The following is a 12993-nucleotide window of genomic DNA, read 5'->3' as shown; positions in this document are numbered from 1 at the left end:
TCCAACCTGATGCATTCTATGATTCTATGATATATAATAAGATCATATAGACTATTATTATTAAAGAAAATGAAGGTGGAAAATTATTCTAAAACTAGAGAGTAATACAGAAAGCTTAAAATAAGAACTGAGAATGAGAAAAATTTAAAACTAGCAGTTAGCCTGTTGAAAGCCTATGACTTTATCCACTCTGTCAAACGAGAAAACTGAATGATTGTCACTAATGCAGATTAAACAAGACAGTAGGTAAACAAAAAATAAAAAAGAAATTTAAAGAATTGACATACTGGCTGTCTACATACATACTATATATGAAGAAAGGAAAAAAAATTCAATTCATGTTATAGTCAAGCCTAAATATTAGGCACACTATTTTCTCTTCAACCTAATGTTTCTTGGTGTATTGTTCTAATATTAATGAAAACAAGGTTCCAAGTTGCTATACAAATATAATCAAATAAGTTTACCTTTCAAGTGGGCCACCAAATTTCTTGTAACTCTTGATAAACCTAGTAACAGAAAATAGTTTTGCAGTTAAAAATTGTATGGTTAACTACACTGGTTTTCAAAATGTATTTGTAAAGTCTTAGTGCAAGGCTATGTGGACAGTGCAAAGAACATGAGAACTAGAGAGAATAGGACAGCTTAGTATATCAAGATAACCTACATATAAAGCCAGAGATCTATTTGGTTTAATAACTGATGTAAGAAAACAATAGAGGATACAATTTATTTCATAAATTACCAATTAGTTTCACAAGACAAAGCATTCAGCAATGTGATATGTCAAATAGAAAAAAACCAAATGTGGATTTATAGTAAATAGAGAATTCAGACATTATGTTAGGCCTCTCATAATAAAGAAGAGCTAGCTGCAATTTTAAAGTGATTTTAAGACTTAGGAAAACATAACATGAAAGATAAAGGAATGCAAGCACAAGAATACTTCTAACAAAAGCAGCAAATCATTATGTTAGATGAAATGAAAAAGAAACAAGGCTCTTTAAGGTTATTTATATAATAAAATATTTTATAAGTTTTACAGTATTTTAAAAAAACATGAAAAAGCAATGTAGCATTTCACAATCCAATCAAAGTAAAGCAAAACAATTTCTCCTTCTACCAAAGAAGTATTTTTAGCATCAAATATTGATGGGACCAGCTGTACAGATTCACTTATGTACTGGTTTTCACTGAGTTAATTTTCTTCAGAGCACCATACTTGCTAGTATGTTTTTGATTTGTGACCAAAACAGTGCTGATCATAGCACAGGTATGTTTTAGTTATTGCTGAGCAGTGCTTACACAGTCAAAGCCTTTTCTGCTCCTCACCCCACCCCACCAGCGAGTAGGCTGAGGGTGCACAAGAAGTTGGGAGGGGACACAGCTGAGACAGCTGACCCCAACTGACCAAAGGGATATCCCATACCGTATGGCATCATGCTCAGTAACAAAAACCACAGGGATGAAGGAGGGAGAGTGGACATTCAGTGTTATGGCATTTGTCTTCTCAAGTAACTGCTATGCATGATGAAGCCCCGCTTTCTGGGAAATAGGTAAATGCGTGCCTGCTAATGGGAAGTAGCGAATGAATACCTTATTTTGCTTTGCTTGTGCTTGCAGCTTTTGCTTTGCCTATTAAACTGTCTTTATCTCAATCCATGAGTTCTCATTTTTACCCTTCTGATTCTCTCCCCAGTCCCTCTGGGGGAGACAGAGAGCAGCTGTGTGGTGCCTTAGCTGCCTACCAAGGTTAAAGCACAACAACTTATCAAAATGGATATTTTTTTTTTAGTTTTAAAAAGCATCATATAACAATTCAATAACAACGGCAAGAAATTTAAAACAAAACAAAACTCACTGAACCTTTTGTAGGTATTGCCACAAAAACACGCATGTTATTTCTTCAACTACAGTTTTTAGGTTAAATGATGGGAAGGAGAATATTTTGTTTGTGGGGGTAAAATTAAAAGCTCACCCATTTTAGAAATTGGTTTTTGAAATCCCTGTCTTCAGGGGATGCAGGAAGAATACACATTAAAAGATTGTAAAACAAATGACATTTTTTGAACCTGATGTTATCCCTCACCAAAACAGTTTCAAATTCTGGATATAACATTTCCTTATGTCAGCACCCCAAACTGCACAGAGTAAAGCCTTAAATGCTTAGAATAAAAATTTTCAACTAAATTCAGGAAAAAGAGATTGTTTTTCATGTTTTCAAATTCTAAAATGATTAAAAAATGTTTTGTCCCTTTAAGCATGCACGTCCCCCCACATCTTACCGCCTAATCTCTGCATCGTTAAATCCTTTAATATTTTCTCGAGGAATAGTTCGTGGTCGTCCACGTTTTTTTGGTCGTTTTCTTTCCGAGATGGAGTCACTATCAGATCCAGAATATCTTCTGCTCCTACTGCATTTCCCTTCACTTCCATTAAAGCTGATCTGGAATTTCAGATTAAGTAGTTCAAAGTTATGTGATTAAAACATTTTATTAATATGTTATCTAGCCTGTCAAAAATGGGATGGGGGGGTGGCGCCACGCATGAATACCCCCCAACCCAAAAGTAGAAACCAAAACAACACCAACAAAAACAAACAAGAAAAATTAACTTTAGTTGGTCAAAAGCCAGAGATACCTGTTTTGCACAGTTTCTCATCCTTGGGAGCATATATATTTCTTCAAGCTCTTTTTGTCTTTCCTCCTCTTCCATTCGTCGCCGCTGGACTTCTGGAATGATTTCTTCCCAGTTTCTTAAATTTTGTTCTGGTTCCAACTCAATGTCATCTTCATCCATATTGGAAAAGTTAGCCACCTTATGTATTGGAACATAAGTATTTTCACCAAATCAGTATATGATTTTATTTAAACAAAGAGTCAGTAATTAATATTTTAGGAAAAGTTAATTCAGAACAGCATATTTTATTTCTTTATATATACACAAAATGCACACATAAAATGCTTCACGAGACACTGTCTCTAATGAAAGTGTTTTCATATATGAAATGCACACACTCCATGTAACATGGCTGAATAAAGATAAGAATCTTTTTCTTCTTTTACAAGTTGAGTAATATAGAAACACTATGAAATGCCTCCCCAATAGCTGTGTTGCTTATTTCATTCAAAGCAGAAAGCAAGTCTGAATGCCCGAGTTAATATGAAACTATAATAATGTAGAACTGCTCAAACATTAATAAACTGTAAAAATCACAATATATTGCAAATGAATGATTAGCAGGAAAGTGATTTAGTACTCTACTAATCTAAAAAGTCCTGCCTTGCTTTTAACAAATACCAAACAAAAACACACCACACACATCAAACCTAAACAACAACAAAAAGATCCACAAAAAATCCTCCTACAAAACCAAAGCCACCACACACAATTTTGACCCATTTAATATTTTAAGTGCTATCCAGTTAAGCGTATCTGGCATTCACAGTTACGTGGGGGCTGAAAGGAATTTCTAACAGTCATCAACTAAGAAATCCAAATTTTATTCTCTGTTTTCAGAAGTACCACAGGTGCTTAACAGCATAAAGCATTAAATGAAAAACAGCCCTCCCTAGTGTAACAATTAAATCAAAGACTAATGTATTTGTAAATCTCTTTCTTATTTTGTTACTAAAATACATTATTTATATTTACATGTTTGCACTGGCAGTAATTACCCTGTATAGGTGAAAAGACATTCCATGCCAAAAAGTTGACTTATTGTTGCACCTGTTTCATAAGAATGAAGAAAAGATGAATAGGTGCACAAAAGAAGAAGAAGAAAAAATAGCATTTATAAAGTAAAGTATAATTAAGCAAAGAGGGAGAAACCAGAGCAATACCTTGAACTGTGAAAGCAATTCATCTCCTACAGTTAGTGGGCCTTGCTCATTTTCTCGAGTTTCAGCCCTCTTCAGGATTTCATCTATATCCATTTCCTGAAACAGAAGTTTTTATTTACAACAAAACAATTCAGATGTATTTTTAGTTTCTCTGTCCATCAAGTGTAGATACACTTTTCCATTTACCTGAGGCTCCTCTTCTTCCCCTTCAGGTTCTTTAAAAAGTTCCTCAGCACCAAACTTCAAAATTGCTGATAACTCTTCCTTATTAAAAGGTGTTGAGCTGAAATAGAGAAAGTTTCAGATAAATACTTTATATTAGTGAATTTTTTGAAATTACTATAATCATGAGTCAAATTTCCTTTTTACTTAAACCCCCCCCATATTAAATATGTAAAAAAAAAGTTCATAGACAATATACTTTGCAGTCTTTACTTACGTAACTCCTTACCACATATTTTTTGCTTTTTATTAACCAAGTGAAATGAATTGCATTTTTACTCAAATAGTCAGATATACTTAAGCATAAGTTAATATGAAAGAATAAACAAATATACCTTGAAGGAGTAGAGCCTGTATGTAGTACAGTTTTCCCTGTAGTGTCCATTCTCTGAATTACTAAGTGATCCAACACCATCTTTTTCTTGGCTCTTTCAAGAATATCTTCTTCTACTGTTCCTTTTGTGATTAGCCGATAAATATTAACCTATACATATTATAAAAAAGGCTTTATTTGCATGTTCAAAAATTACACGTGAAAACAATATTCAGATGAAGTTCACAAAAACCCCTTGTGCAACAATAGGGAGCAATGTTAGTCATGATTACAAATCTTCTAAATCTTATTGAACTATTATTTCATATATGAAACCAGCCAATCATGTTACTATAGTCTCTACAGAAATTATTTTAAAAAATAAAATAAAGACATTCTTAGACCTCTCCTCTTTAAATTTCCATAATTAGGCACAAGCATGGCCACAAGGAAAAGTATTATACCTGATCACTACTTAAAGTCTTCTGCAAGAACGAAACCCAAAGAGAACTAAGAATTATTTAACTTTAAGTAAAATGGATGTGCTGTATAGAAGTTACTTTCTAGAATGATATGTCAATGAATGTGGAACAAGTCCACAACTTTTCTCCCTACCCATCCATATACTACGGCCACTGTGCAATCTGTCTGTACAAGGAAATTTATTTTTTTTAAAGGCAAATTAGCATTATTAACATTTTTAGACATTCTTGGCAAGTATTATTCTCAAAATACATGAGGACTACAAAGGCCCAGACGTACACCTTATAGTTACAACATGAAATCCTCCTTCAGGTTTGGAGCTTGAGAGACAAGTGTGTGTACCTGTTTCTTCTGTCCAATTCTATGAGCCCTAGCCTGTGCTTGCAGATCATTCTGTGGATTCCAGTCAGAATCAAATATAACTACAGTGTCAGCAGATGCCAAGTTTATACCTAATCCTCCAGCTCTGGTAGACAGCAAAAAGCAGAAGTCCTGAAATTATAAAATAAGAAACAGGTTTATATATATTAACTACAACATTCTTCAAGGAACCAATATGACACTTTTTTATATGCTCTGTGGATTAAACTATGAACTCATACACTTCTTAAAAGATATAAAAAACATATGTTAGACTTGTCATACAATAAGGTCATGGCTAGAGCCAGTAGATTGCTATTAGAATACAATAGAATAGAATATACTATTTCAGTTGGAAGAGATCTACAATGAACATCTAGTCCAACTGTCTGACCAATTCAGGGCTGACCAAGTTAAAGCATGTTATTAAGGGAATTGTCCAAATGCCTCTCAAACACTGATAGATTGGGGCATTGACTGCCTCTCTAGGAAGCCTGTTGCAGCTTTGGACCACAATCTCAGTAGAGAAACGTTTCCTAATGTCAAGTCTGAACTTCCCCTGATGCAGCTTTGAACCATTCCCACATGTTCTGTTTCCGATCCTAGGGAGAAAAAAATCAGCACCTCCCTCTCCACGTCCCCTGCTCAGGAAGCTGTAGAGAGTAATGAGGTCACCCCTCAGCCTCCTTTCTCCAAAATACACAAACCCAGAGTCCTTAGCCACTCTTCACAGGACATGCCTTCCAGTCCTTCCATCAGCTTTGCTGCCCTCTGGATGTATTCAAGGACCTTAACAGCCTTTTTAAATTGTGGGGCCCAGAACTGCACACAGAACTCAAGGTGAGGCTGCACCAACGCTGAATACAGCGGGATAATCCCCTCTCTTGATCCCTCTTGGTTGTATTTGATGCACCCCAGGATGCGGTTTGGCCTTCTTGGCTGCCAGAGCACTCTGGTGACTCCTATTGAGCCTGCTGCCAACCAGCACCCCCAGATCCATTTCTGCGGGGCTGCCCTCCAGCCACTCCTCTCTCAATTTATACTTCTGTCCAGCGCTACTCCATGTGGAATAATTACTAGAGGTGGCTAGGAAGGCATTGTTCACACATTAAGGGAAGACATAAGGTACAAGAAGTTACCAGGGTGGAGTGCAGTTGGCATGCAAAGAATCCATTCACAATGGTTCCTTGAGCAGCATGACCTGCAACCTTGGAAACAGCATGGAAGGTGGAGCGGAGTGGAGACACCGCGGCCAACTTCTGTTGCAAACAATGCAGAGTCGGGAACGTGGTGGTACTATGGAACTGGTGAAGCTGTACTTTTACTACCCTGGGCCAACAGTCTGTCAAGAAATGTCAAAATGCTGTCCTTTGTGTGAACTTTGCTCATTATAATGTCATTATAACACCAAAACACACCTTCATCCCAAAGGCTACCTGTCTCCAAGGTGCAGCAACCCCTCAACTGAGGCTGCGCACCACACAGCACCACAGAGCCACTTCTCCCCCACACCCGTAGTGGGACAGGGGAAGAGGAAAGGAAGTCTAAAAGCAAGTGAACTTGGGGGTCAAGATAAAAATTGTTCAATAAGCAAAGGAGAAGTAGAAGAAGAAAAAACCAAACCAAAACAAATGATGCAAAAGGCAATCACTCATCACCTCCCATGGGTAGGACTGATGCCCAGCCAGTCCCAAACAAAAGATGTCTAACCTCCTTAAACCCCCTCTTCTCCCTTATATGACCTTATATGGCATGGATTATCTCTTTAGTTAGTTCAGGTCATCTGCCTGGTTATGTCCCTTCCCAACCTCTTGCGCACCCCCAATCTATTCACGGTGGGGCAGAGTGAGAAACAGAGGCGGCCTTGACACTATGCAAATGCTGCTTAGCAATAGCTAACACACCGATGCGTTATTAGCATTGTTTTTTCTCACAAATCTAAAACACAGCACCATACGAGTTGCTAGGAAGGCAATTAACTCCAGCCCATCCAGATCTAGTATAAGTATAAAGCAAACTCCATTTCTCTTGTGAAGTTATCAACTTCTCTATGGAAGCAGCATCCTAGAAGATGAGCAAAAGCCACTTGGGGAGAAAAAAACCCAAGCAAAACACTGGCCAAAAATACAAAACCCATTGTTGTTAAAGCCTCGTGTGTGTCCAAGTACCTCTGTATTTTTGTTAAGAAAACTGAAGTGTTCTGCCAGGGTCAATGCTCTTCAACATATTCATAAACAACATGAAAATGAGATGAACAATGAGGTGACAAAGTGTTCAGATGATACGGAGTTATTCAGGGACAACTACAAAGGACTACAGAGACAGGCAATAAAAAAAGTATATGAAATTGAAGTGAAACAGGAAATAAATTTGAGTTTTAAATACAGCTAAAGTAATGGCAAGCCATTACTGCTCAGGAATGAGTCTTTGGAGTTGTAGATATTTCTATTAATACCTTATTTTAGTAATAGAAAAAAAAAGTATGAAGTTTTATTATTAGGAAAGAAAGAGAGAATAAATCAGGAAACAATTTTTTTGCTGCGCAACTTCATAGTTTGCCTCCGTTCTTGAATACCGTGTGAAGTTTGGATCCCCTTTCAACTTAAATAATGTAAAGTACAACTACAAGGATTCCAGAAAAAAAAAATGATGTCTATAGTAGAAATTTAAAACAGAACTAACTTCTGTGTTTAACAAATATCTGAAGTTTATGCCATGAAATTAAGTCCTTCCTACTCAACCATACCAGAAACATAATCTCAGCAGCAACTGACAAATGCTATACTTCTATTATTGAAAAACCCTGTCAGCGTAGGACAAAAGACCTAAGATTATCAAAGGTATGGAATGGCTTCCATAGTGGAAACTTAAATAAACTAGGAAACTTAAATGGTACACAAAAAATGGCTAGAATTCAGTTCTTCAGTTTCTCCCAGGACAAGGAAATAAGAGGCAAAAACTGATGATGACAGATGCCATATTTAAAGCTATTAAAGATAGCTTTTCTTCATGCGATGATATACACAATTAAATTCTGTCCATTGCCTAAGTAGGATGTTGATGTCACAAGCTTGTGTAAAAGTTCAGTGCTCCTGTAAACATTGAAGGATTAAGTCCTAACTCAACAAAATAAAATTTTTCAGTTTTTATACAGTAAGTAAAATTACTTTGATAAAGAGTACTGACAAAAAATATAAATATATAACTATGTAGTTATATTAGTTAAATACCATTTTCATAAATTCTGTGTTTCCTATTTAACCTCCACTTGGGGGTTTCTGTGTGTGTGTTTGTTTGGGGGGATATTTTTATGGTTGTGGGTTTGGGTTTTTTTTTTTGTTTGTTTGTTAAGAGTTTTAAACCTTACAGTCTAGGCAATAGCAATGGAATTTCAACATAATACATCCCTCACTTCATTCTATCTTCAGTTTTTGTGTAATATTTGTTATATTTCTCGGGAGGGGAAATAAAACTGAGTAGATTAAAAAAAAAAACCACTCACTAAAATCATACCTCTGATCCTTCTGCGTTAAAATGATCCAGTGCCTGTTTCCTCAATTCCCCTTTTATTGATCCATCAAGTCTCTAAAGAGATTGAACAATACAGTTAAAAAGGAGCTCCTACTATATTCTAATAGGAGCAACTTGAATTCTCACTTGTCAAAACAATTGAGGGGAAGGGAATAAGAGTAATGTAACACTTCATCTTTCTGATCCATCAGTTTCATTTCAAAATACAATTTAGCATATAGTAATTGTCAAGTCTTTTCTTGTACATAAAATTAAACTTTCATAACTCTTTCTACAAAAAGGACACTTTTATTAAGATAAAGTGGTAAAGAACAAGGCTTCTTGGCTACTACCAGCAAAATCTCACCTGAAAGGGAAACTGACGATACTTCAAATACTCAGCTAGGATGTCTAGCATTCTCACCATCTGAGAGAAAATCAGTACTCTGTTGCCACGTTCTCGTAGACGAATCAGTAGCTTGTCAAGAAGAATTAGTTTCCCGCTGCTACGTATTAAATGCTTCAAGACAAGAAAACATGTATTGCAAAATAAATTCACCCCAAAACTAATGTACACTGCAGATGGTTAGGCATTCATTAACTGAACATGAAAGTTTAATAAGTATTTAGTCAGTCCTGATCTTGTAAAAACTCATTATAACAGCATTAAGCACTCTACCTGAAATTAACAGGAGTACTGATTAGCATGTTTTTCAAATAAATGCATTTCTCAGCTCTGGTTCATAAAACAGCATCTTAACATTTCATTAAATTATTAAGTAAATATACTGTGCTATGAATTAGAGCAGTTACAGTGTAGCCTTAAGTTCTTTTCTAGCAAATAAACAACAACAAAAGAGTTGACTATCTTAGTACTACTTGCTCATCACTTTCTGTCTTTTGAACAGAAATAAGCATTGCTACTTGATCTTCTAAGTATTTTTAAACAATGCCTAATCAGTCAAGTTTCTTAGGCAAGATAAAAGTGACATGAATCTTGTTTGTAGAGGTCAACAGGCTTTAGCTAGGCTACTATGTTAAGCCTTCTCAGCTCCAGTGGGAACAACTAGAACAGAAACTCAGATGCATGCCAAATTTAATGTTGAAAACATTAGGCCTCTTTAGCTGAAGAGGCCCAGTATAGAATATTGGGAGATAAAAGATTTGGAGTTAGGAGCTTTTATTCTTTATGCCAGAAATGAGAAGGATGTATTATTCATCATTAGAGCTAACAAAGCTAATTCAGATAAGCCAAGGAAATCACTGTTACAAGTATACAATTATTAGCAATAATGGCTGAAAGGTTCTGATGAATTTAATTATAAACTTAATTAGTTAGAGTGTACCAAATTGCAAACAAAACATCCTTTATCTTTGATAAGCACTTTATAATATAAAATAGCTTGTACAGTGACAGCTTGTGATTTCATTCTAGTAGTTTTGGGAAAGGATTTAAATTATGAACTTCCAAGCGGAAGAAAAAAAAACACCCTGATCTTTAGAAACATTTATGTTGTTATAAACTGCATTAAATCAGTCCTTTTATTGGTTGCTGTGGTTCTCAACAGTTTTAGTACAAAGATGAGTTATCCTTTACAAAAGAAAATAAACTATAAATCCATAACAAAATGACAGACCATCTTTGGTAGCGATGCTATAATTGCTTTCATTTATAACAACAAAACAACCAGACTAAGCTTTGGATGTTTATTACTTTTATTTCCTTTCACTTTGGTTGTTTGAAGGCATGCAGAGAACAGTGTTTGATTACAAAAAGGCTTAAAGAGATTCTGCAGATTACTTTCTGCTATCACATGGATTGTTGGTGTACCATTGCCAGTCACATGCATTTGCATTTATATTCGATTTATCTGCTTTATTTTAAACTGGGTTTAAAATAGGTCTTAAGTTTATTTAGTCTGAAAATACACAGACTATTTCAAATTATTTCCTTTTTATTTTGATAATAATTCAAGCCAGGGATATTTTATTTAGTATCGATATCTCCATTACTCAGTTCTGGTTAAGAAACAAAAACCAAAAAAATCAATTCATTTACCTGTAAAGCTCAGAATGCACATTTAATAAATAACTTGTTCTTTCTTAATATACTTTAATAAGAACTAATAAATTGCCAGAACACTATAAAATTACTGCATGCACTAAAAAAACAACTAATAAAAAAGCTATTACCTGTAAGGCTTCCTGTTTATTATAGAATTCATTATCATCCGGTGGTTTAATGAGGTAGCAATGGTTACAACACTTCTTGAGTTCCATCATGATGTTCAAAAAGCCTGAGGTACTGCCTTTTGAACCTTTACTCAGGGCTTTATAATTCCTTGTTAAAATCCACCTATGATATAGAATGTGCAATGGAAGTAATTTCTAACCGTTTGTGGAAATATGAAGGATGTAAGCTTTCAAAATATCATTTCAAATTGCATTATGAGAACTATTACACTTCAGTAATTTTCATATAGATATCTCTCATTAAAATAGCAGGAATTAAAAGGTGTCATTACTTACTTGTAATATTGCTTCTGCAATGCACTCATTTCCATCCTCAAAATTTGTTCAACCTTAGCAGGCGAAGACTTTTCTACGTCTTTTTTAACTCTTCTGAGTAGAAATGGTTCAAGTTCTTTGTGAAGACTTGCATAACCAAACTCTCTCCCTTTGCCATGCTCTTCTTCAAAATCTTCCCAGGAAGAAAATCTTCAACATCAGAAAGAATAAAGGTAAAATAGTGATATACCATTAACACAGACACACAAAGACCTAAATATACCACATGTGCACACATGGACTTCTTTCTTCCCCACTCCCTTCTGTTTTATTAAATAAGTTTCTGAATTTGCATCTCACAAGAAACTCAAAATATTTTGTCTGCAAATAGGAGAATGGAAATTTCCATAATTTTGCAGAATGAAAATTCAAAAGAAACTACTGAATTTTAATTTATCCAGTGAAAACCTAACATTTTACTGTTCTGCATGGAAACCCAGGTAGAAAGTTACAGAAATTCCATTGTATTTCTCAAAATCAGCATGAATAAACAGTTGTACAGCTGGAGGAAGTGCAAGAGAACAAACCACTTCATATACCTTGTGCAGCTTGTATGGACTAGCTGAAATGTGATTATTTTCTAGTATGTGCTAACAGACTAAGAGAATGGACTTTGTGATCAAATGAAGAATAGGTGCCAGACAACAACCTTAGTGGCTTTGCTAGTAAGGTTCTGAAAAAGTCAATACAACGCATAGCTCTGAAACTAATTTGAGCTACAGTGCTTTGTATTTACAAGATAACCAAAAGAACATGTGCTCTTATTTATCCCAGATATAAACAGTGCTCAGTATTGAATAACATCAATACAGTAAACCTATGCAAACCATAAAGGCAAATTTGCTGCCTGGCTGAACTACTGGATATTGGGCACTGTGGTACAATCTTTTTTCGTTCATAGTACTAACACAGAAAAGACGACATCCTCAGCCCCATTCTATTTCCCTAGAGTAAATCCATGTGATTTTCCTTTTAGTTTAAGAAGAAGCGTCTTTTCAGGGTTCTGAGCCATACATCAATCCATCTTTTTTGTGGACTGCTAAAACAGAAAAAGTGACAACTGCTACCAAAACAATTTATCAAGAGCAGCATGAAAAATATGTGCATCTATTTTATATAAAACATTTAAACTATTTCACAGTGCAATTCTTTATCTCTATTGATTCTCCAATCACTACAATATACTGCCATAAGAAATTTAAACCACAAAAAAAAAAAAAATCACATTCCTTACTTTTCTGGCATGATGAAGTGCAGCAAAGACCAAAGCTCTTTGAGGGAGTTTTGCAGAGGGGTTCCAGTAATAAGAAGACGATGATTAGACTTAAAGTGTATTAAAGTCTTATACAGAAGGGAATCATCATTTTTTAAACGATGAGCTTCATCAACTCCTATAAATACCCAATTCAGACCACCAAGGAATGACTTAAAGAAATTGAGAGGGAGGGGAAGACATTATACAAGTTAATATATTATGCAATTTCTGACAATTTACATGAGGCTATATATACACCATCACTCCTTTAATTTTAATAACAAATGGACACATATATGGTTTTAGTATTAATTATGGGTTTATATTTTCTAGATTCAACAAAAGGCTATGCAGGCATCCCAAAATTAAAAGGAAAGTATAAACCAAGTTTATACTTGCGCAGGAAGAGGAAGGCAAAAAGCTGACCTATAAATTTTCAA

The 12993-nt window shown here is 35.1% G+C and overlaps 1 protein-coding gene across 1 annotated transcript; it reads right to left on the bottom strand.

Annotated features, from left to right (window-relative positions):
* Positions 1-467: 467 nt before the first annotated feature.
* Positions 468-12723, bottom strand: LOC104535832 (chromodomain-helicase-DNA-binding protein 1-like; the record flags this gene model as incomplete). Its single annotated transcript, XM_010186831.1, has 12 exons — positions 468-509; positions 2286-2446; positions 2641-2817; positions 3843-3938; positions 4029-4125; positions 4400-4548; positions 5203-5352; positions 8734-8805; positions 9098-9250; positions 10924-11086; positions 11260-11448; positions 12533-12723. Coding segments are annotated over 12 exons (1640 nt in total), but the record flags the coding sequence as incomplete, so codon positions are not given.
* Between the last annotated feature and the right edge of the window lie 270 nt (positions 12724-12993).

This window comes from Mesitornis unicolor, unplaced genomic scaffold, assembly GCF_000695765.1.
Source record: "Mesitornis unicolor isolate BGI_N332 unplaced genomic scaffold, ASM69576v1 scaffold11696, whole genome shotgun sequence".
NCBI classification, from domain to species: Eukaryota; Metazoa; Chordata; class Aves; order Mesitornithiformes; family Mesitornithidae; genus Mesitornis; species Mesitornis unicolor.
The sequence above is the reverse complement of the archived record's forward strand: the minus strand, read 5'-3'. Positions and strand labels throughout refer to the sequence as shown.